Here is a 23064-nt window from a genome sequence, read left to right on the forward strand (position 1 = left end):
AACCAAGGACAAAGGGAATGGGTCATACAAGCTAGAGACTCTAGAAGGAGGCCCCATCCCACGTAGTTGGAACGCGACAAATTTGAAGTTTTATTTCAGTTAAGATTTTGTAAAGGGGGCACTCTTTTCCCCTCTAGGGGGTTTTTTAATGAGGTCACCCAAATAAAGAAAAGGAAAGTTTAAAGATATATTTGCCTCAGTTTTTCCTTGCCTTGTAAAACCTAAGATCAAAGAAAAAGACAATATCGACGTCGCCCGGGCAAGGCGTCACCAAAGTAAGGCGTCGCCGAGACGAGGCTTCGGCAAGAAAGGACGTCGCCCAGAGAAGGCGTCGCTAAGATAGCAATGCCAAGATTAGGCATCGCCAGGACAAGGCGTCGCCAGAAGTAGGCATCGCCACCAGGTAATCAAGCGGAAGTCAAGCCTGGAGCGAAATAACAAGATATCAGTGTAAGTTAAAATCTGGGCACTTAGTCCTCGAGCAGGGGTTAAGGGATTCCCTTGGGACACCCCCTCCTCAAGTATGAACAGCTAGCCCTGTACCAGATATCAGTGTATGTTAAAATCTGGGTGCTTAGTCCTTGAGCAGCGGTTAAGGGATTCCCTTGGGACGCCCCCTCCTCAAGTATGAACAGCTAGCCCCGGTACCAGATATTAGTGTAAGTTAAAATCCGGGCGCTTAGTCCTCGAGCAGGGGTTAAGCGATTCCTCTGGGATGCCCCCTCCTCAAGTATGAACAGCTAGCCTCGGTATCAGATATTAGTGCAAGTTAAAATTCGGGCGCTTAGTCCTCGAGCAGGGGTTAAGGGATTCCTCTGGGACACCCCCTCCTCAAGTATGAACAGCTAGCCCCGGTACCAGATATCAGTATAAGATGAAATCCGGACGCTTAGTCCTTGAGCAGGGGTTAAGGGATTCCCTTAGGACACCCCCTCCTCAAGTATGAACAGCTAGCCCCGGTACCAGATATTAGTGTAAGTTAAAATCCGAGCGCTTAGTCCTTGAGCAGGGGTTAAGGGATTCCTCTGGGACGCCCCCTCCTCAAGTATGAACAGCTAGCCCTGGTACAAGATATCAATATAAGATGAAATCCTGACGCTTAGTCCTTGAGCAGGGGTTAAGGGATTCCCTTGGGACACCCCCTCCTCAAGTATGAACAGCTAGCCCCGGTACCAGATATTAGTGTAAGTTAAAATCTGGGCGCTTAGTCCTTGAGCAGGGGTTAAGGGATTCCCTTGGGACGCCCCCTCCTCAAGTATGAACAGCTATCCCCGGTACCAGATATCAGTGTAAGCTAAAATCCGGGCGTTTAGTCCTTGAGCAGGGGTTAAGGGACTCCCTTGGGACACCCCCTCCTCAAGTATGAACAGCTAGTCCCGGTACCATATATCAGTGTAAGTTAAAATCCGGGCGCCTTCGGCCATACGAGGACCTTAGGCCCCGGAAAGATAGGTAGGGAGCAGGCCGGAGATTTCACAAAGATCAGAGGGAAAAAGAAACTCGAAGATTAAGAAGAAGAAGCACGGAAGCATGAGTCGTTAAAAGGTGCGCCTCACACCTTAAGAAGAAAAAAAATAAGAGGAAGAAACACGCACTACCTAAAGAATGAAAGAGAAGCAACCGAGAAATACGTTGAAGGCAAGCACCAGTTGGGCCTTTGATGTAGGAAGGAAAGCAAATAAAAGCGCAAGAGAAGTTGGAAGCATGTGAAGATAAAGTTTAAAATAAGCATTTAAGCAAAGATCAAGAGTTATAATTACAGATGAAAGTTCACAATAGTTGCAAATTTAAGCAAAGGTAACTATGAGCAAAGTACAGGGTAAGGGCTATTCTTCAGAGGCCTCCAAAGGCACCAGCTTGCCGTCGACCACCTCGTTCAAGGGGCTGCACCCAGAAACGTCGATGACTGGGTTCGCACAAGCAGCCTGAACAAGGGCCTCTGCGAACCCCTCAGCAAAACTGGAAGCAGACTCCCCTACCAGCTTCTGTTCAATAATTTTAAAATTGGAAGCTTGAGCTACCATTTCTTGGTCCTTGGAGGCCAAGGCAGAAGTCAACTCTTGCACTTTGGCTTGAAGGGACTTGTTCTCAGTGGTTAACCGGGAGCATTCATCAGTTTTGTTCGCAAGGGCGACCTCAGTCTTTCCCAGTGACTGCTCCCGATTCACACACTGATCCTCAAGCTTCTTCTGGTAGGCTTTGGAAGTTTCTGCAACCGCTTCAAGATCAGCAATTTTTGTGCGAAGAGGGACCACTTCATTAAGAAGCTCTGCCTGAGCTTGAGCCACCACGTGCAGCCGTTTTTTTGCCTCCTCCCTGGCCTTTTGTGCCATCCTCAGGGACTTTTTGTAAGCGCCCTTTTGACACCCCCAGTGGGCGGCTAGCCTCTCTTTCTCCTCTTTTAGCTTCTCCTGCCCCTCTGTCAGAGAAGCGACTTCCTTCTCCAGAGCTTGGAAGGCAAAAGCTGAGCTTGGAAGGCAGAAGCTTGGGCGGTTCTGGCCCTGGAATGTTTGTGCCAAGTGTAGGCACAAGACATGAAGAGGCCCATGTAATAGTACATGTTCTCCCTCTGGGGCTCTTCAGCTTGGCTACTAGCAGACCCCATGCTCAGAAATCCCCTTAATGACTCTTGCATGGGGAGAGGAAGTTCTAGGGTAGGTGGAAGGGCGCCTGCGGGTTCAGCCTCGAACCCTCTCTCCAGGTGCGCTGATTGAGGAGGGGAAGTGGCACTCGGTGGATCCTCCCTTAAGGACTCAGCCCCATGAGAGGAAGAAGTAGCGGAGGTAACTTGCTGAGGGGCAGGCTGGGTTCTTTGTCGCTTGAAGACTTGCCCCTCAGCAGAGTCCTCATCATCATAAACAATCTCCACTACCCTCTTACCTTTGTCAAGAGGGGCTGAGGGAGCACCCGCCTCGACCAGCGCGAGAGGCACGACTACAATGGGAGGTGGAGAACTTGGAAGTGGACCGGGAGAAGCTGGGTTTGTTGGATTTGTTGGTGGTGTTGCAGGTTGAGGTTGAGGAGAAGATGGAGGTGCGGAAGAGGTTGAGGATGGAGACGCCAAAGCCCCATCTTTGGACTTCAGCACTTGGACCAGTCGCAACCGTCGTTGCCTATCCATTCTAGAATCTACACCAAGAAAGACAAGTATAGCAGAAGTTAGGCACAGGCTAAAGTTATAACACAAAGGGGCAGACCAATCAGGCATCAAGTGGGAATTCAACAGAAATAAAGGCCAGAAAGCTACAGAGAAGAACGTTCATACTTATATAATTGGCTAGAGCGTCGGCATTGAACTCTAGACTTATCAGAGTGGCGGTCTCGAAGCCCCCCACACTGGTCAGGATCTGGCAAGCCTCTCGATCATTCGAGGGCAGTTCATCCAGCGACTTGGACTTCATGGTTTTGACCTCATTCACCCAATAGAGGGGAAAACCGTCAAGGCAGAGGGGTCGTAGTCAAAGCAGTTGACTTTGAAAAATTTGCCCTTCCACCCCTTGAAGGATTGTTGGAAGAGAGATAGGAGAACCCTTCTAGGGATATTGCTAAGGCTCACCCAGAGGCTTTTCCCCTGCTTCTTCACTTCAAAGAAGTGCAGGAAGATGTCAACGGAAGGGGTGCACCCAAAGAAGCTGCACAAAACGCCAAAGGCCTTGACGAAGGCCCAGCCATTGGGGTGCAGTTGGGCTGGGGCGATGTTAATCTCCGTCAACAACTCCCTCTCAAACCGGGAGAAAGGCGAGCGCATCCCGATACGCTTGAAGACGACTTGGTAGAAGTAGAAGAAGGGGACCCCGTTGTTGGCCCGAGCGTCCCCACATACGGGCTCCCCTAGAGTGCAGGGGAGCACTGCAATGTCATAATTATGCCTTTTTCCGAAGGCACGATGGTCGTAAGTAATTGGCTCCCCTATGTGGTCCCTCCAAGCTTTGGTGGACACTAGGCTCGAGCACTCATCGAGCAGTTCGACCGGAGCCCATGGGTATAGGTCCCTATAGTTAACGTTGAGGGGAGGGGGGTTGGCCGTCGTTTTGGTACGTGCCATTGGCGAAAACTGAAGAACAGAGAAGAAAAAAGGGTTCAGCAAACAAGGAGAAAAAGGGAGAGAAACCCTAAGAAAACCCCTACCCACGCGAGAAGTTCAGGGAGAAAGGAACAAAGAAATGGGAAAGGAAATACAAGAAATACAGAGGCATAAGCGGGCCCAGGCAGATATGAGATCAATACAGTAATGGGCGAGAATAAGCGATAAAGAAAAATCATACCTTTGAGCGTTTGGATTGGTAAAAAGGTTGAGAATGCGTGAAAAGAGCAGAAATCGCAGGGGAAACTCTAAGAAGATGAACAGTGCATAGAATATGAGAGGGGATGGAACAGTGCCTTGAGCGCGCGCGATTTCGAAGAGTTATAACGTTAACTTGGGAGCGCTAACGACACTCATCCCCAGCCATAGGATCGAGCCACGTGTCAAAAGATTAACGCACAACATAAGACGTCACATCTTTAGCGCAAAAAACGTCGCGTCAGACTCTCAGGGAGTGTCAAGTCAAACTGAACAAAGGAATGTCACGTCAGCAAGAATGCCACGTAGATAATGGGGCGAGGCCTTAGTCTTTTCGCTAAAACAAGTGTCAGCTCAAGACTGGGGGGCTTGTGTACCGTCCCGTCCCCGGGCGTTGACCAAAGGTCAAAGTCAACACATGGTGGAACCCCTCCAGGGATCCATGGAAGAAAGTCAACAGGTTGACCGCTCGAGTCATCGCCTCGCTGAGGCATCGCCTAAGTGAGGCGTCGACCAAGAGAGGCGTCGCCCAAGAGTGGCATCGCCCAAGAGAGGCATCGCCCAAGAGAGGCATCGCCCAAGAGAGGGGCGTCGCCAAGTTAAGACGTCGCGAGGAGGCCTCAGGCCTCGACAGTCCGGAACAAGTAGCAAGGAGAAGAGAAAGGTGGCTTCAAGGCCATAAGTTCTAGTACCAATAGGGGGTAAACCTGACTCGTGAAGTACCCACGCCACTGACGGGAAACCCTGGTATAGATACGACCCATGAGAGGGCCACAACCAGGGGAGAACCACGTGCATGGTACGAGAGAAAGGTAGATACACCCCCAGGGCAAGTAATTAGTAATTGGGGCGCATGAGTTTGCACCCAGAAAGTCAACCCATGTGACAGAAGCACTTCGCAGGAAAGAGGGCTCACACGATGGAATAACCCTAAGTTGGGTGGCGGCGCTGTAGGACCCTCTGCACAGAATAAACGATGAAGTCAAAAGGGTACGTGGCAATACCCACGTGCTCATTAAAAGTTTCAGGGAAAGTTTGCCAAGGTACGCGTTAATTCAGTTAAGATTCGAATGTTCCAAGGAATGTTTTTATACGCCTTCAATGCGCTTTAACGCGCTTTAAAGATTATAGGTGTATAAAAAGGGACCTTGGGGCATTTGAACAGGGACCGAGTTTTAACCTAATACACAGAGAAAACCCTAGTTGTATTCGCGGCACACTCACAGTGAGCACAAGGCAATTAGGGCAACACAGTTCTAGTTACGTAGTTTCAATCATTCAGTACAGTTTCTTCGACCACCTCCCAAGGGTGTGTCATTTTGATGTTTCTCGCTAGCTGACTTGATCGTCGGAGTGCAAACGGCCGCGAGGGCGCCCCTTTATTCACTTCTCTTTTTAGGTGTGTTTGACGGAGCAAACGAAGGTGCCCTAGCTCGCAAGGACAAGCCACGCGCAAAGACGATCCCGGTCAACCGGCCGGAACATTTTCTATTTTGGTTTTCATTTTTAATTGGTCCTAATTAGTTTCTTTGGGAGAGAGGGGTTTTAAAATAAACTTATGTCCTTGGAAGTTGAAAGAAATCTTATTGGTATGACCATCATATAATTTTTTTCTATCATATTGCTAATGCCTTCCTAATAAAATGTGTTGCTTCCATTGGCACAATATCACATAAAACCTCATTTTTATATTTTCCTATAGTAAAAGTTATGAGAACTTGTTAACCATAATTTCACCCTCTTCACTAAGCCATTGTGTTTTATAGAACTTTGTATGAGAGATAGTGAGTAATTCAAGCTTCTCCACTACTCTTGTACTTGATACATTAGCACAACTACCCTCATCTATGATTATGGAACATAACTTGTATTTGATAAGGCAAGGGGTATGAAAAATGTATTCTCTTTGGGTTTCATCAAAAGGTTTTTTAATAGTACCCAACATTCACCTTACCACCAATAAGCCACCTTCACAAAGTATCTCACATTCATTTTCACTTGAAAGGATAAGGGAGTTAGACCTAGAAGATTGATCATTATTGTCACTTACTACTATTCTCCCTTTTACCATCATGGTTCTTTTGTTAGGTCAATTTGCTGCTATATGACCAAAACCTAAACATTTAAAACATTTTTTATTTGAAGTTTTGATTGGGGATTTAGTTCTAGAAGGAGAAGGATTGTCTTTAGAAGTTTGTGGAGTGGATTCTTTAGACGAAGTGGAAGGATTATAGTATTGTCACTACGTTTCATTCAACACTAATTTCATTTTAATCAACCTAGTTTCTCCATATTATATTATATCTCTATTTTACACTAATGTATATAATTCAAAAGTTAAATTAGTAGTTCAATTTTAGTGGAGTATTTCTCTCCTATTATGCAATCTAAAACTCAATTTATTATGAGTATAAATTATATAATTTAGAATGTTACAATTAATCTTTTAGATTCTAGAATTCATAACTACATTGAATGTGAAATTATTATTTTAAATTGTTCAATTAAAAAATCTTTCTCGAATTGCAAAATAAAATAAAAACTCAAAAAACAATATCACTTTTATTATCGACAGAATGGTTTGAAAAAGAAAACCAAGAACTTACTCAAAAGAGCTAGGTCAACCTCTACAAAAACCTTCACCTTCGATAACTCCACTATGTCAAATGTTCAAAACAAGAGTTCAAAAAGGAAGGCACCAACTAATGAAAAGCATCAATGGAGATTTTGGAGGTTGAATAAGTTATAGCAAAAAGACAAAAATGAACATTCAAAAAAATGGGAGGAGCAAGAGGAAACATAGAATTTAGGGTTTAAGAAGAAAAATGGAATTTAGGGTTTAAGAGGAAAAATAGGGTTTAGGGTTTAACATGCCACTGAGGCTTTTTTACTCTCCTTTTGTAGTTCCTACTCGTGACACTTGTCTCTCGACTTGATTCCTCCTTTTCTGAAAACAATAATATAATCAAGTATAAAACATGCTATTGGTATTGTTTTGATATTTCTATTTTGAAAAACTATCTAATTAAAACATTTATTTGAAATAAAATTCTACCCTTATTGTTTTCTTCTAAAACTTCATTTCTCAAGTTACCCATAACTTGTGTGACAAAAAAGAAAAATAAACTAAGAAAAATGAAATCCATTAGCGGTGTAGCATAAGAAAGAGCCCAAGATAGAAATTAGTTTTGCAAAATTGCCTCATTCTTGTAAATAACTTGTAAGTATAATCTATATATAAAAAAAAACCTACAGTAATATATATAAGCAAACAACGTTTCAAGATGCTTGCATTCTCCAATCAGGATCAAAGAAAATTTCTACAAGTATAATGTAACATTGAAATTTGAAGCTGATAAAAAAGACAGAAATCTGAAACAACACATACATCTAAGACGCTTGCATTCACTAAAAGAAACTTATCCAAAGTTTTCAAACACTATCTACAAATTCACGAAAGGCAGAAGGAAGAAAAGGAAGAAAAGGAAGTGAAGTATGATGAATTCTTGTGAAGTTTGCATGATACATTGAATTAAGATATAACGTTGACCCACAAGAAAAGTGAAGCTCCTTTGCTGAACAATTACTGGAGCGAAGAGAAATTGAAATCACATTTTTAACCACTTTGGTTTAACAAGCTTTTTCTCAGCAGGTTTGCGTTGTTCAACAGGAGGATGTGTTGCCACTGCAGGTTCCGGTTCTGACTGTACTAAAGGCTCAGATTGTTGGCCTTGACCATTAGCAGCATGCAGTTCCTTCAAAGATAATATATCTTCTTCAAGGTAAGGACCAGTGCTACCTAAACAACCCATCAAATAACCTGGTCATTATTTAATCTCTCATACAAGGTAGACCTTAATGGCATATGATGTGAAAAAATAATTTAAGCTACTATCAGTTATATATTGCTCAATGCTATACGCTTCACTGCATTTACTTGATGAAGAGACATGTTATGAAATTTTTTTTGGAGGGATACATATATTTCACATGTTAGGCAACAATACAATTGCATTACAGTACCGAAAGAGACTAAATACAAAATCTCAAACAGATCAGATACAAAATAAAATACACTAGAGTACAACTAAAAATTGAAGGATTTGAACATTGAATGAACTTTAAAACCAACCTACAAATACTCTAAAAATGTCAACTTAAAAAATGGTCCCACATGTGAAGAAACCATGGGATTTTTATAAATACCAAGCAGGTCAATTTGAGTAATTATGACATGAAAATTTGGTCCTCCATAGATTAGTACTGATATAATAATCAGGTGATAAAATACTTCACCCCTAAATTGGTCCTCCATAGATTAGTGTCACAACATGTCCTCTTCTGTTGCTAATTCAGTCTCCATTAGAAAAATATGCAGACATTTGAGATATTCAAAGAATTCATTAGGAAACAAAAGTTTCTGACACTAATCATCCAAGGATTTAGGGGCTTACTCAGAATAACAGGGCACTCAAAGGACTTTAAAGCAAGGTAATTCTGAAAAAAGTATTCTCATGACAGGATGAACTTACCTTTTGGGACATGGTACGAGAAGTAGACAATGGCTCCAGGACAAAAGCCAGCATCATAAAAATTCTGAGACATGTCTTTCATGATCTTTTTAGGCGGAGTAGTATCTGCATCATTCAAAGTTAATATGATTTATTTTTCAAATCATATCCAAAGCAACCTTTTACTGGTTAATAATTTATAATCAAGAGATGTTTCATACTAAGCCATGCTAAACTAATGGTAAATGAGTAAAGGGGATTTGAATTATGCTATAAAGGTTGGTACAAATTCTATGCATCATATATCATTCAAAATTTAATCATATATAAATACTAATATGCCTACATATATAGAATGGCTGCTCTGGCAGTGCAATAACTTTAGTCAGGACATCAATTAAACTCTGGACTGTTTCTGATGGGTGGAAGGTAGTCTCCAATGTGTGATTATCTGGGAATCGAACTCTAATTATAGCCTGCAGAAAAGCCCAAACAAACTTAAAAGATGAATTTCTTTTTTACCAATCTGACTTATTCATTCCAGCCTTCATAAAGCATTTATGAACAGTGAAAATATATCCCACATGGAACAGATCAAATTTCCTAATTATTTTTTTAAATAGATAAATTCAAAATTTCTAATCCCTAAAACTCATTGGAGTGATTCTCTCATCCTTGTACGTTTTGATACTGTTATCATGGAAACATAACACATAGTATTCACTATTTTCAATCTGAACTCCAACTATAACAATAATCATAGTAATAACAACAATGATGAAATAATAATGAAGAGAGGGTGTCAGACATTACCTTCGTCATTTCTGACCTACGCGCTGCCTCTTCGGCTTCTCGGATTTTTCGAGTTTTCAAGAATTTATCTGAGAAAATTCCATGCATTTAAATTTTAGTGTAATGAAGGGAATATTATTTTGTCTAACCAATTCCATACGTATAAGAACTTAACTGTTTAACATCACCCTTTTAACAAGTATTATCACCCATGAATTGCAAACAAAAACAAAATACATACAATAGCATTTAAAAAGCCAAAAGGTAGAAGATAAGAAAATTTAGATGATGGTTTAAACAGCATATAATAAGATATGGCACTTCTAACTTCCTAAACCTGCAAACAAATGGCTTGTTGACCATTGACTAGATAATAATTTTTGTCCGTATATTTACTTTAAAGATTAACATGCTAGACATCACTATGGGAAATGACATCCAAATTAAGTTGGTACCTCAAAGTCTACTAATCATTTGCAGCATGTCAAAGTATATTAAAAAGAAAGAAAATACAAACAAGACCCGAGGAAACCAAACCAAAAGCACTTGTCCTCATATTTTAATTTTTCCTTTTTCAACCTGATTAGATTATCAACTTTTAGAAGTAAACAGTAAATTTGTCAGGTAATGATCAAAATGGAAATGAAAAGAAGGGAACTAAATTCCCCTGTTTGAGAGTTTAAAATAGATAGGAGGGAAATGGAAGAGAAGAGGAATCATTTTTCGTCATTTCCCCTTGAACATAAAAATATCACTTCCCTACAAACTGGGGTGGAATGAGGGGAAACACAAAGATAATGGAATGTTGTTCTGTTAGCAGAATGGTTGCTTTGTCCCATGCCTATTCTTCCCATCCCAGATTATCCCATCCTTTTATGTTCAGTGTCATTAATTAAATAGATCCATACAAAGAGTAAACGAGAAAGTGTACATCAATGCAGATGCATAAGCATACAAGACCTGTAATCTTATTAAGGTAAATGTTCAACTCAGAAAATTGGTATATTCCTGAGATGAAACAGGGCATAAAAATAGTGTATCATAAGTGGTAAATAAAATTTTACTTTGCTCGTCGAATAATTAGTAGTATCATCATTACCTTCCTTTTTAGCTGCCAAAATTCTATGATAATCTTCAGCAGTAAACTCATAGAAGTCATCAGTCAACTCTTCTAGAAACCAAATAATAAACAAAAGTTTAATCAGGATATTTGAGAAAAAACCAATATCAATGAATGAAATTTTCAAGGAATGCTTTTCTAGTGCCTTGGGAGTGTCTATAAGATAGGGTGCAATTACCATTGGATAATGCTGCATTTGATGATGAAGAAACAAATGTTTCAAAAACACAGATCTCTCGCCCAACTCTTTCTTTCAATGCATCAAGCTTGATCTGCTTCAACAAAATAATGGTGAAGGAAATATCATTGAAGTGCAGAAAGCAGTAAACCTGAACCAGGAAAATTTTGGTAGCAGTACAAAAATATATAAGTTAAGCCATACATGAGATAGAAATATTCGCAAAGCCTCATGGAAGATCAAAGATAATAATGATTTCTTAGGACATGGAGAAGGACTTCCCCGTTATTAATTTAACAAGTCCAAAGAACCAAGAGTACTTTTATTTTGGATCAGAAGGGCAATCGTTTTGAGTGCTGATGTTGCAACTTGAATTCCACATAACACAACTCAGTTCATGGCTGGGTTCACACATGTAACCAGTTTGGTCATGCACGAACAGATTCTGAAAATACACTAAAACTGCATTCAAAAAATTGGGCCAGAAGGGAGGGAATAGCCTCTCTTAACCCTCCACTGTGATTGACACACAGCAATTTAGAAAGAAACCTTATTTTTCCTTTGTTTGTTATCTGCCTCTCCCTATACCCCCATAGAGCTACATGCACTTCATATATTCCATGTCTCCTACTATTTTATTGTCGGTTGCACTAAACATGGAAGGTTTGGCTGGTAATTGTCCCCTGCCTCTACCTTGGTATTTTTACGCTTATTGTTTCTACCCTAAACAGACACAGAAACTCCTGAAAAAGACTCCAACACAGCCTCAAAAAGGGAACAGACAGGAAAATTGAGTTCAAACAAGATAAAAAAGTCAAGAGTCAAATTTGAATGGTGGTGCATGAGATTCAATTTTTTCATTTTAACAAATGAAATCCCAAATCAATCCCGAAGCCTGGGTCAAAACAGCCATGCTAGAATCAGAAAATCTCAAATTTTATGATCTGATGAGGAAGATCAGCTAAACCAAGTTACCTCAAATCCAGAACAGAGGGCTGAAAACTCACAAAATTACGCAATTCTACAATCTAGGTCATGATTTTGACAACGAAGATAAGGATAATGGTGGTAACAATAATATGGTCTCAATAGGACTGATTACTTTTTCAAATGCTTTGTTTGGATAGGAATATTCAAATTTATTGAATTTTTATTTTCTTGTTGGATATGGCATTTCTATTAACACCAAAGTTATTTTAATATTAAACAATATTTTATAATTTAAAAATATCATTTGGTGATATTTTTCCATCGACTTTTGTTGAGGCTATTTTTCGATCAAAGTTTTCCAAGAATTGTTTAGCTAATGTCATCAAGGGTTTTTCTCAATTGACATTAGTTGAGATTATTTTCGTTTGATGCCAACAATTATGTTTTGCTGACATCGGTTAGGGTTATTTGTTGACGTCATTGGTCAAGGTGTTTTTGGCCAACTTTTTTAACTACATTGGCTAAAAAATTTGGCCAAATGATGTGGGGGGAAAAAATCTTAGTCAAGGTGTGTTGAAATTTTTCCCAATTGACATTAAAAAAATACCTGACCGATGTTGTAAGAAAATAGTAATGGTAACGTCAACCAAAACATAACTCTAACAATATCGACCAAAGCATAACTCTGATAAACATCAAGAAAATACTTGAAAAATAGTCCATTTAACATTGGCTAAGGAAACTCAGACTAATGTTGATTGAGAAATGACTCTAGTCTAAATCAACAGAAAAATAATCCCAACAAATAACCTATATCAATATCAGCTAAAAGATCCTAACTTACAGCAGGCAAATAAACAGTTCCACTCACACCATTAATAAAAAAAAGAACTCAAGTTTATATCACTCAAAAGTAGCCCTGCCAACTTCCTACGACATCCCAACCAAGACCAAGCCAGTGAGAAAGTATGAAGAGAAGAGACAGAGATGTGAAACAAGAGAAAGCACAATGATTTCAAATTCTTACTTTTTAGGAAGAATTTAAAAGGGAATGGATCTGGCAAACCAAATTCCTAAGTGATGGAATGATTGATGAGAATGTCGACCATAGAATTTCTTTGTGGAGAGTTTAACAAATGAAAGAAAGACTCGCTAAAAGTTATAGAAGAAAACACGTAGCCAACCCTACCAAAGTGGGAGATGGTTGCTGTAGTTAGTGAATATAAAATATGAAAGAATGCATAGTGTAATCCACAACCTTTTCTTGCAATTGTATGCAAAATAATTCTATGTCAAGGCTGGCTGAACAGCAAAGGAATCTAGAAAAGGTTGTGGATTAATCTACTGTACTGAAAATTAAATTCCAAAAAGTGATATTTTTAGGCCAAATAAGTGTATTATTACAAAAAAGAAAAAGGTAGATGGTAGTCAGAAGATTTGAACAGCTACATTTAGCATTAGTACACTAAGTAAGTCCCATCCTAACATTAAGCTTATAAAGCAAGCACACTTCCGATCCCAACACCAACACGCTCAAAAGCAAAAACAGAAACAACACAGCAGAAAACAAGAGAAACACAAGATTAAGTTTAGCCATCTTAATACAATGCAAAGGTTGAACCAGCTAATCATAAAAGGACAATGATGATGTTTTGTTGCTCTTGGCTCTATTCCATGAGCAAGCTCTAAACTTAATTGCATCCACCACTTTTTCCAAAAAGTGATTAAAATCAAATTGATGAGAAAGACAGAGAACTAAAGGAGATCACCACAAGGGTATATTTTACATTTTCCGTCCCATTTTAAGTAGCACAATTAATTGATCAGTTCTTCTGTTTTTCATCCTTAAAAATTTTCGTTCATTGGTACCTTGTTAGTAAATATCACTATCAATTCAAAAACACTGGAATAACATAGACAGCGCTGAGAACAAAAATATTTTGCTTTCCAAGGATGTAAACAATTCAATAAAAAGACCTTGCCAAACCCACCAAAAAATCTTCAATACACGCAATAGAAAGTATTAAAAATTGATTTTTTCTATTAGGTACATGTTAATACCTATCAATGTCAATTCAAAAACGCTGGGAAAACATATAGACAGCGCTGAGAACAAAAATATTTTGCTTTCCAAAGATTTAGACGATCAAATAATAAAAAAGAAAGTTTGAAATAAACCCACCAAAGGACTCTTGAAATAATAAAAAAAAGGCAAGAATAAATCAAACCCAGATCAGAAAAGAAGAAGAATAGATTATCAAAGAGATGGTGACAAAACAAAATACCCAGAAATCGCAGAATAACAAAGAATTCAAACAAGAAAAAAAGAAGAAGAATTAGTGCAGTAACAGAAGAGAGAAACCTTGGTAGCAGCTTCAGTGTCCATGTCGGTGGAAAATTTGTAGGTGGCCCTTCTCTTGGTATTAGAAGTTAGTATGAAGGAACCCACGACCATTATAAGTGATATGAAACCAAAACTCTTAATATTGTGAAAATTGTCTTCTATGACCTGTTTCACTCTTCTCTCTCCTCTCTCTCACCTTTTTATAATAATCTCTTTGGATCATCACTTGATTATTTTCTTCTTAGATATATGGTAATAGGGTAGTTTTACAAATTTAATTTAAATAAGAAGCACTAAATTCTTTTTATTTTCTTTTTCACGGTTTCACAAGTTTGGTATTCTTTATACGCAAGTAAGGGTTGCACCTCATCATCATCTCCCGTGCTAAAGTTTTCTTTGAGAAGATTATAAAAACATTTGAATGTACATCTTGGTTAGATTCTTTAAATTTAATATTTCGGATTTAGGTTTTGTATAACACACTGAGTTTTAATAGTAAAAGTATTAAATTATATATTTAAATCAACTTTTTAACCTTTGACAAATTAAAAGGTAAATAAAAATATATAAAATGTGATTTTTATAAAATTTTACTATTTGAAGCCAAATTTATAAGAATAATCTTGCATGGTGAAATCTAATTAAAATAAGATAAGATTTTATGAGAATACTTTATAAAAATTTACATTGAAAATATTTTTGAACATATTCAATTGAGATTTAAAAGACTTTAAAAGATTTTTTTTTCTCATAAAAATAGGTTGTGTAATATTCAATTGAGGTTTTAAAATATTTAAAAAAAAATAAGTTATGCAATATTCAATCAAGATTCATAAATAATATCATATTTAATAAAGACTATCAAAATCATTTTCTAAAGGGAAACAAATTTAATAATATTTAATTGAGATTTTAAAGAATTTATAAAGAAATTTTTTTTATTTAAAGTTACACAAATTTCAATTAATTATTTATAGAAGACCTTTGCGGATCAACAACTAGAGTTATGATCAGGAAGATATACAAAAACAGAGAGTTAGGTGACCTCAATAGGTCTAAGTTCTTATAATCATGGATCAAATTTTAGTTTGTATATTTTTGTATAAGATAGAATAGGTTTTCTTGGCCTTGTAGTTGGCCAAGTAGAATAGACTTTTGTGTTTGTATTTGAGCCTACAATATAGTAAGGTTAGAATTAAGGTTTCCTAACCTAATTAGGGTTTCAGTTTCAAAGGTACAAGAGGAATCCTAAGCTGATCATGAGTGGAGAAGGGTGAACCATTAGGGTTTGGATGCACACATTTCATGCCTCACTCATGTGTGAAGCATGGCACACGTGGCACCCAAGTTTGAAGCAATTCAAACTTGTTTTTTCCTCATATTTCTCCTCTCTTTGACCAAATTTTCTAGATATAATATAAGTACTTATTGTAATTCCCAACTTTGAATAAGTAATGAATTGTTGCCCAAATGGCCTCTTACTTGTTCATGGATTTTCTCTAGGTTAATCTCCTTTTTTTGACCTAACCTAGACTCCTTTCTAATTGAGTTGGCATCTCTCACTAGATTTCCACCCTCTTCTCCCCTTTGAAACACTTCACTACAAGAATAGCAATTACCTACCGCAAAAAATCCACCGTCATCACAGACCTCGCGTACCTCTTCCTCTGTGATGCGGTGCATCCACCCCCTGAGAAACCCCCTGCAATGGTGTGGATTTCCCCGTGCGTAGGCATCTCGTGCTGCTGAGCCTCAGCACCTGCTGGCTGGGAGCTCGACGCGCCCCCCGTCCTTCTATCCAGCAAATAGTCGTTTAGGAACCCGCTCTTGACCAGATCGTCGAGCTGGTATCCTAAAGCCAAGCACGAATCCACGGTGTGGCCAAAGCCCTGGTGAAACTCACACTAGGCTTGTCTGGCTTTGGTCCCAGCACCTTGTCGCCCACCTTCTCGGGCGCTTTCAACCTAGCTGATATGTTGGGAATGGCGATCAGGTCCGCCAATCCCATGACAAACTTGTGCTTAGGCGGGCGATTGTATTCCCGGCGTGCTGGTTGCGGGCGTCCTTGGCCCCTGCCCTTGTTCTTCCTTGGATCATAAGGATGGCGAGTCCTCTCATCCCTTCTGGCCGCCGCTGTCTCCAACACCCTCTGTGGCTGGATCTTGGTCTGGGCGCGTGGCCTAGCGGGAGCCACGCTTCCTCTCTTCTCGGCGACTTCACTCTCGTCGGCGATGTGGGCCACCGCAAGTCGCCTAACCTCAGCAAACGTGGCGGGGTGAGCCTTGATCAATGCTTCGCAGAATGGTCCCGGCAGCACGCCCTTCTTAAATGCGTAGACCAGCATTTCCTCATCTTTGGCCGGCGATCTGACCATCTGCGCCCCAAAGCGATTCAAATAGTCCCTGAGGGACTCTCCCTGATATTGCCTTATATCAAACAAATCGTAAGACACCCTGGGCGGTGCCTTATTCACGATGTACTGCTCGACGAAAATCTTAGAAAACTGTTGGAAGTTGGTTATGTGACCTGTAGGCAGGCTCACAAACCATTCCAGCGCCGTTCCCTGGAGTGTGCTCACGAACATCTTGCAGTACACGGCGTCTGATCCTCCTGACAGCATCATCTGCGTATGGAACGTGGTGAGATGAGCCTCAGGATCCTCCACGCCAGTGAAAACAGCCTTAACAGGTACCACACTCGTAGGAATAGGCGTGTCAGTAATCGCCTAAGCGAAGGGCATAGGAAAAACACGAGGCGGCGTTGACGGCGCGACCTCTTCAGCAATAGGACGCCCTCGCTGCTCCTGAAGAGCTTGACGCAGCTCTTCAGTCACTTTGCTAAGCTCATCATTCCTGGCCCGAGAGGCGACCAGGTCCTCATGCATTCTCGCCTGCTCTATACGCGAGGCTTCTACAGTTGCCTGCAACGAACTCATAATCTCCACCATCTGCGCCATGGTCATGGCGCCGGCGCCTTCAGCAGCAACGGGCGCAACTGGACTTGAACGGTTGCTTCTCATTTTTCTCATGAAACTTGACGAATCACAGAGTGCAACGAACAACACTTCCTTCAGCGACGATCGATTCAGCGATCAATCGGTCAAAACTTCGCGAAACTGCGAAAGAAACCTCAAGAACACAGCGAACCTCCACAGAAACCTGCAACTCCACCAGAAACCACCGCTTCTTCCACGAAAAACCAAACAAGCCAAAGAACTCAAATCTCACCGAACAAAACTCGCGCAATGAGCATAAAACTTCACCTCACTGAACAAAACTCTAAACGAACGGTGGAAAACGCGAAATCACCGAACAAAACTTAGATGAACAGCGAACAGTGGTTGCACCAGCACGCAACCACACAGAAAACTGCAAAAACCTCCAAGAACTCACACTGTGGATGGGAACAGGTTTTACACGGCCCCACGGTGGGCGCCTGATGATCCTGCCTGTTGACCAAAACGTTGGAACTTGCCTCGTCAAACTTGGATCGACGTGTGCACCGCGTCAACCTCCGTCCTTCGTCACGATCCACCTCAAGAACCTGCAAAAGAACAGAGCGGCGCCGCTGCGGCCGATCGCACTCCAACGCTCAAGTCAGTGACTGAACCACCAAATACTTCAAGAGTAACACTCAAGAACTCTCCAGGAACCGTGAACCAGTTCTCTCTCTCACCATATACTCAAGAACTCGCAAGTGTAAAGAAGACAATCTGAACGTGCGTACCTCAGAAGTTCGTTGGGAAACCCTTATATACCTGGGCACTTTCTCTCTCCTGGCAGTTACACACCTGGACACGTGGCTCGCATCCAGTCGTACACGTGCCATCATCTGGAGCCTCCTTGACTTGGGCGCTGCTTTTGACTCTCCTTTGGCTAAGTTACTTATGCATGATACTACTCAGTGCATAGCTGTCCTGGAGTGCGATCTCTACTGGATTGGCGAGCTAGGGTGCCTTCGTACACACCTTCCCTGTGGTCTCGCCGGCCGCCTTCATAATCTGCACCACCTTCATCTTCGGCGATGTGCTTGCTCCGGCGATCTCTAATCACTTGGTCGCCTGAGTTTACATCTGGCGACTTCATCTTTAACCCGGCGACCGCCGGTTCTGGTGTGCTGGAGATCGGAGCACGCCAACTTAATAACTGGCGACTTCACGAGCCCCCCGACTTCCTTCCATTCTGCCAACCTGGCGTCTCGCCAACACGCCTATACAATAGCTTGATGCCACGTCATCACTTCCGACTACCAGGGCGGTACAGTAATAATAATAATAATAATAATAATCATAATAAATATTATATTAATAATAATAACAATATTAATAATAGTAGTAATATTATTAATAATATTAATAACAATAACAATAATATTAAAAATATCTATACCTATATATAAAGGGATTCCCCTTTAACTGCTATCAAATTTGTTCCTATTTTATCCTTAGATTAATATTTGATTTTATTTTAGTATTTTGGGCATTGCGTCATTTCTTATTTTTTTAAAAATATTTGAAATAAATGGAGCAACCGTTTTGAATTGAAAGAGATAATTTATTTTGAAAATTAATTACATAATGAAAAGGAGTGTATCTTTTATGAGAGATAAATAAATTTAAAAAATATTTGAAATAAATGCAACAACCGTTTTGAATGGAAAGAGATAATTTATTTTGAAAATTAATTGCATAATGAGAGGGAGTGTCTGTTTTATGAGAGAGAAATAAATTTAAAAAATATTTGAAATAAATGGAGAAACCAATTTGAATTGAGAGAGATAATTTATTTTGAAAATTAATTGCATAATGAGAGGAGTGTCTGTTTTATGAGAGAAATAAAGATTAGGAAACGTGAGTAGTGGCCAAACGTGAACAATTTTGAAAATTCTTGATTGTATTGTCATTTTCCATTATTACTGACCGGTTACAGAGGAGTAGTTTTCACCGGTTACATCCACTTCCTTACGAAGGAGTAGTTTTCATCAGTTACATCTACTTCCTTAGAAGGAATAGTTTTCAGCAGTTACATCCACTTCCTTACGAATGAGTAGTTTTCACCAGTTACATCCACTTCCTTACGAAGGAGTAGTTTTCACCGATTACATCCACTTCCTTTTCTCTTTTATATTTCGAATCCAAAGAAAAAAATGCTCATAAATTTTGACACATCTTGAACCCACTTCCTTCACGCTCCATGTTCTTTGTTAGAATGGATGGCTTTAAACTAGAGGGGGGGTGAATTGTTTAAAGAGAATTTTTGTAAACTTTTAAAACAAGAATGAATTTATCTCAGGAAACAATTGATTCAGAAATTCAGTTCGCCAAAACACCAAGCAAAAGCTGCAGTACCAGAAAAACAATTGGTTGTTTATACCAGCAAACAACAAATAAAACTGAATTTAAAGAGTTAAAGATAGAGAGATTGTACACAGTCATTTATACTAGTTCACTCCAAACCCAGAGCTACATCTAGTCTTCTCAGAACCCTGAGGAAATCCACTAAGCAACCACACCTTGATCACTTACACAACAACCAAGAGAATGACCTTGAACACCTCAAGAAACACACTCTCCTTGTTCAGCACACCTACACCAAGATTGCTGATCTTGATCCCCTCAAGAACACACAACCATTCTTAGCAAACATAGAAACAAAACTTGTTTTACAAAGAGTACAAGGATTACACTTGTTACAAAAGATAATCTGAAATCAATACAAGCAGAATCCTATTCCACAACTTTGATCAATCACAAACTCTTAGCAATCTCAGCTCTTTGAAAAACTCAAAAACTCTTAGTGAAAACTTGTCAAATATTGATTCTGAAATCTGTTATTCTGAATTTATTCAAAGATGTAGTTTGTTATCAAATCTTAACAAACTCTTAAATTGCATTAAAAGATTTGTCAAAGCATTTAATGACTGGAGCCTAAGCAGTTAAATCATTTAAAGCTCAGTCAAAGATAAAACAGTTTTTCTGTTATGGTCCCAAAACAATCAATCGGTTGTTTCCTCTAATCAATCGGTTGTTTTGGTTCTTAACAGTTCAACCATTTGAAAAACAGTTTTCAAATTTTTTCTCAAAACACCTAAGTACAAGTAATCGGTTGTTTTAACTTAGTTTGAAAACATTTTACTTTCACAAAGATTGAGATGCTTATGCTTTAGATTTAATCAAAAGGTGGATTACAACATTCAAACTACCCCAAAACTAAGTTAAACCAACACAGTAACATCAAGCACAACAGAGGCTTCAACATCTTTCAAAGGATTTGGATTCTTCAAAGCTTGAACACCACTTGTTTCAACAATCTCCCCCTATTTGACGAAGACAAATCCCTGATGCTTGTGTTGTACCTGATTGAATCTGAAGCAGTTCTTGCAAGATACAGTTTTGAACAAAGCGTAGAACTTCTGATATTTGGTTAGCACAGATAGACATTAATAAACTTCAGAGCTAAATATCAGAAAAAAAATATTACATCCCAAATACTGTTTTAGCAACTAAAAAAAACAGAAACTTAAACACAACATATATCTCCCCCTATTTGTCTTCACAAATAGACAAAGAAAAGAGATAAAACAAAATGTAATAGTTTTGATTACATCAGAATTAAAGCAACAACAGCAGAAGAAAAAAAAAATTTAACAAACCAGACATAACCAGAAAAAACAATCGATTGTTCCGATAACCAATCGGTTGTTTTTCCTTCATTCTTCTTTATCAGCAAACTGAAGATCAAAGATTTGGTTATGGACAACTTCAATTTGTTCATCTAATGTCATGAAACTCGCATCCATGTTGTCAAACCTGGTGTCAATCCTTTGGAAATTACTAACACAGAGATCATGAAGGCTCCTTTGATTTTCAGCAAAGTTATCAAGCCTATTCACCATGAGTCTTTCAAAAGGAGACATGGTTTGCATCCTTTCTTCTTGATTTCCAACACCAGCACTAGGTCCAACATCTTGATAATCTTCAGGTGGATCTTCATGTTGAACATCCATATCAGCATGTTCATCTTGTTCAAAATTAGCAGCACCACTAGATGAGGCACCATGATCACCATCCTTGCTTATCCATTTTCCACCTACTTTTGTAAAACCCATTTTGCTGAGTGATCCATTGTTCAACTCTTGAGTTGACTTGACCAACTCAGATATTTCATCTTCAAGGTGTACTTCAAAATAGAGTAGAAATTTAGATACCAAAACAGCATATGGATAATGATAATCACCTAACCTTATGGCTTTTTGCATGTGCTCTTTGATGATGTGGATCCAATTGATTTTGATTTTCTTGGTGATGCAGAAGATATAAACCAGATCTTCTTCAGTGAGAACAAAATGATTACTCCCCCTTGGAGTTAGAATCCAAGTTACAATGAGAGCAATCAATCTCTCATCAAGCTTCAAACCTCCAACCGAGCATGTACTTACTTGAGCATGTTGATTCTTCAAGCAACTCTTGTAGAATTGGATTTTGTTAAAATCCTCTACCACTCCAAGGTTTCCCTTGTTGATTCTAAGACCAGAGAACTTGAGACCAGCAACAACAGTCCATACTTCTTGAGTTATCTTCATTTCTACACCCTTCACATGAGAAACAAGATTGTTTCCCTCAAAATTTAAGTTTGTGTATAACACCCTCACTAAATCTGGATATATGTTTCCCTTCATCTCCAGGAACTTTATGAGAGATTGATCCTTGAGCAGCCTTCTCACATTATCAAGCTTTTGACTTTTCAGCCAATCAAAGCATATAACCTTGGGGTTGTTTATCTTCTTGATACTTGTTTCATACCTATACTTCTCAATAAGATCATTGTCTCCAGAAAACCAGCCTTCTAGCCTTCCTCCAGACCTTACAGCCCTGGTTTCGACTCTTTTTGAGGTGGGAGGAGTTGATTCCATGATGGAAGAGAAGAAAACAGAGAAGAACTCACTTCACAGATTTTTGCAAGAGATGTTGCAATTGGTTGTTCTTGTGGAAGAGATCAGCTGCACCAGTTTTTATAGCACAAAAAGAATCAATTAGCATTCAATTTAATTTAGTGGGTACCTGATTTTTCAGATAGAGAAGACTTGACTCTGCTCTGCACAGAAATTGTCAGAAAAAGCTGAAAATCACATGGTCTTCACATGTGATCTTTGACTAGTCATTAAAGATCTTGAATTCCCAAGATTTTTGAATATTTTCCTTTATGACAGTTGTAACTCCTTTCTGAACGTAATCAGCTTTCAACACAGATTCTTTGACCAAGATTCTCTCTTTTGAATTGATCTGCAACGGATAGAAATTCAAAATAGCAATTAAAACAATTTCTTCATAGTGCTGTCAGACCCAAAACAATCAGTTGTTTCGAAGAAGCAATCAGTTGTTTTTCTGCAACAGTTAAAACTGTTTTTGAATTTTAACCATAAGAGTTCAAATAAGATGATATTAAGCATAATAAAAAGATGTTTTAACCATGAGAAAGAACTTTAAAACAGAAATTAAGAACAAATAAAGGAAAGTCTTATCCTTATGTTAATTCTTCAATGAGCCATGTGCTTTATGATCAAGAAGCCTCTCTTCTCTGTTGAGGTCTTTTGCATAACATTGATTCAGCTTCAATGACTGTCTTTCTCTTCAAACACTTGATCAGATGACTTAGTCCCTCCTTTTTCTTTAGTTTTCTTGCATAAAAGATTTCAAACAGCAAGATTTGGTCCCCTTACAAATTTGGGTCCGTTTGACTTTTCTTTGCAGTTAGAAACTTCACATCCCTTAGGAATCCATTTCATAAAACCTCTTGGAACAGAATATTTCCTTATTTTGCAGAACCTAACAGAGTGGCCTTTCTTCATGCAGTAAAAGCATGTAACAACCGGTTGTTTCGTCTTAACAATCGGTTGTTTTTCTGATTT

The 23064-nt window shown here is 39.2% G+C and overlaps 1 protein-coding gene across 4 annotated transcripts; it reads right to left on the minus strand.

The window, feature by feature from the left end:
- Positions 1–7546: 7546 nt before the first annotated feature.
- On the minus strand, positions 7547–14474 carry LOC137825572 (plant UBX domain-containing protein 1). 4 transcript variants are annotated; one of them, XM_068631270.1, is made up of 7 exons: positions 14176–14474; positions 10884–10977; positions 10685–10753; positions 9607–9674; positions 9140–9269; positions 8815–8919; positions 7547–8081 (listed from the first exon to the last, which is right to left on the minus strand). In XM_068631270.1, exons 1-7 carry the CDS (start codon positions 14266–14268, stop codon positions 7891–7893), a joined length of 750 nt encoding a protein of 249 aa, XP_068487371.1. In that variant the 5' UTR covers positions 14269–14474; the 3' UTR covers positions 7547–7890. The 4 variants fall into 4 exon arrangements, with proteins under 4 accessions (XP_068487371.1, XP_068487369.1, XP_068487370.1 ...); XM_068631268.1 differs by having other exon boundaries at positions 10685–10756; XM_068631269.1 differs by having other exon boundaries at positions 10884–10980; positions 14176–14360.
- Between the last annotated feature and the right edge of the window lie 8590 nt (positions 14475–23064).

Source organism: Phaseolus vulgaris, chromosome 8 (assembly GCF_000499845.2).
Source record: "Phaseolus vulgaris cultivar G19833 chromosome 8, P. vulgaris v2.0, whole genome shotgun sequence".
Classification (NCBI taxonomy): Eukaryota; Viridiplantae; Streptophyta; class Magnoliopsida; order Fabales; family Fabaceae; genus Phaseolus; species Phaseolus vulgaris.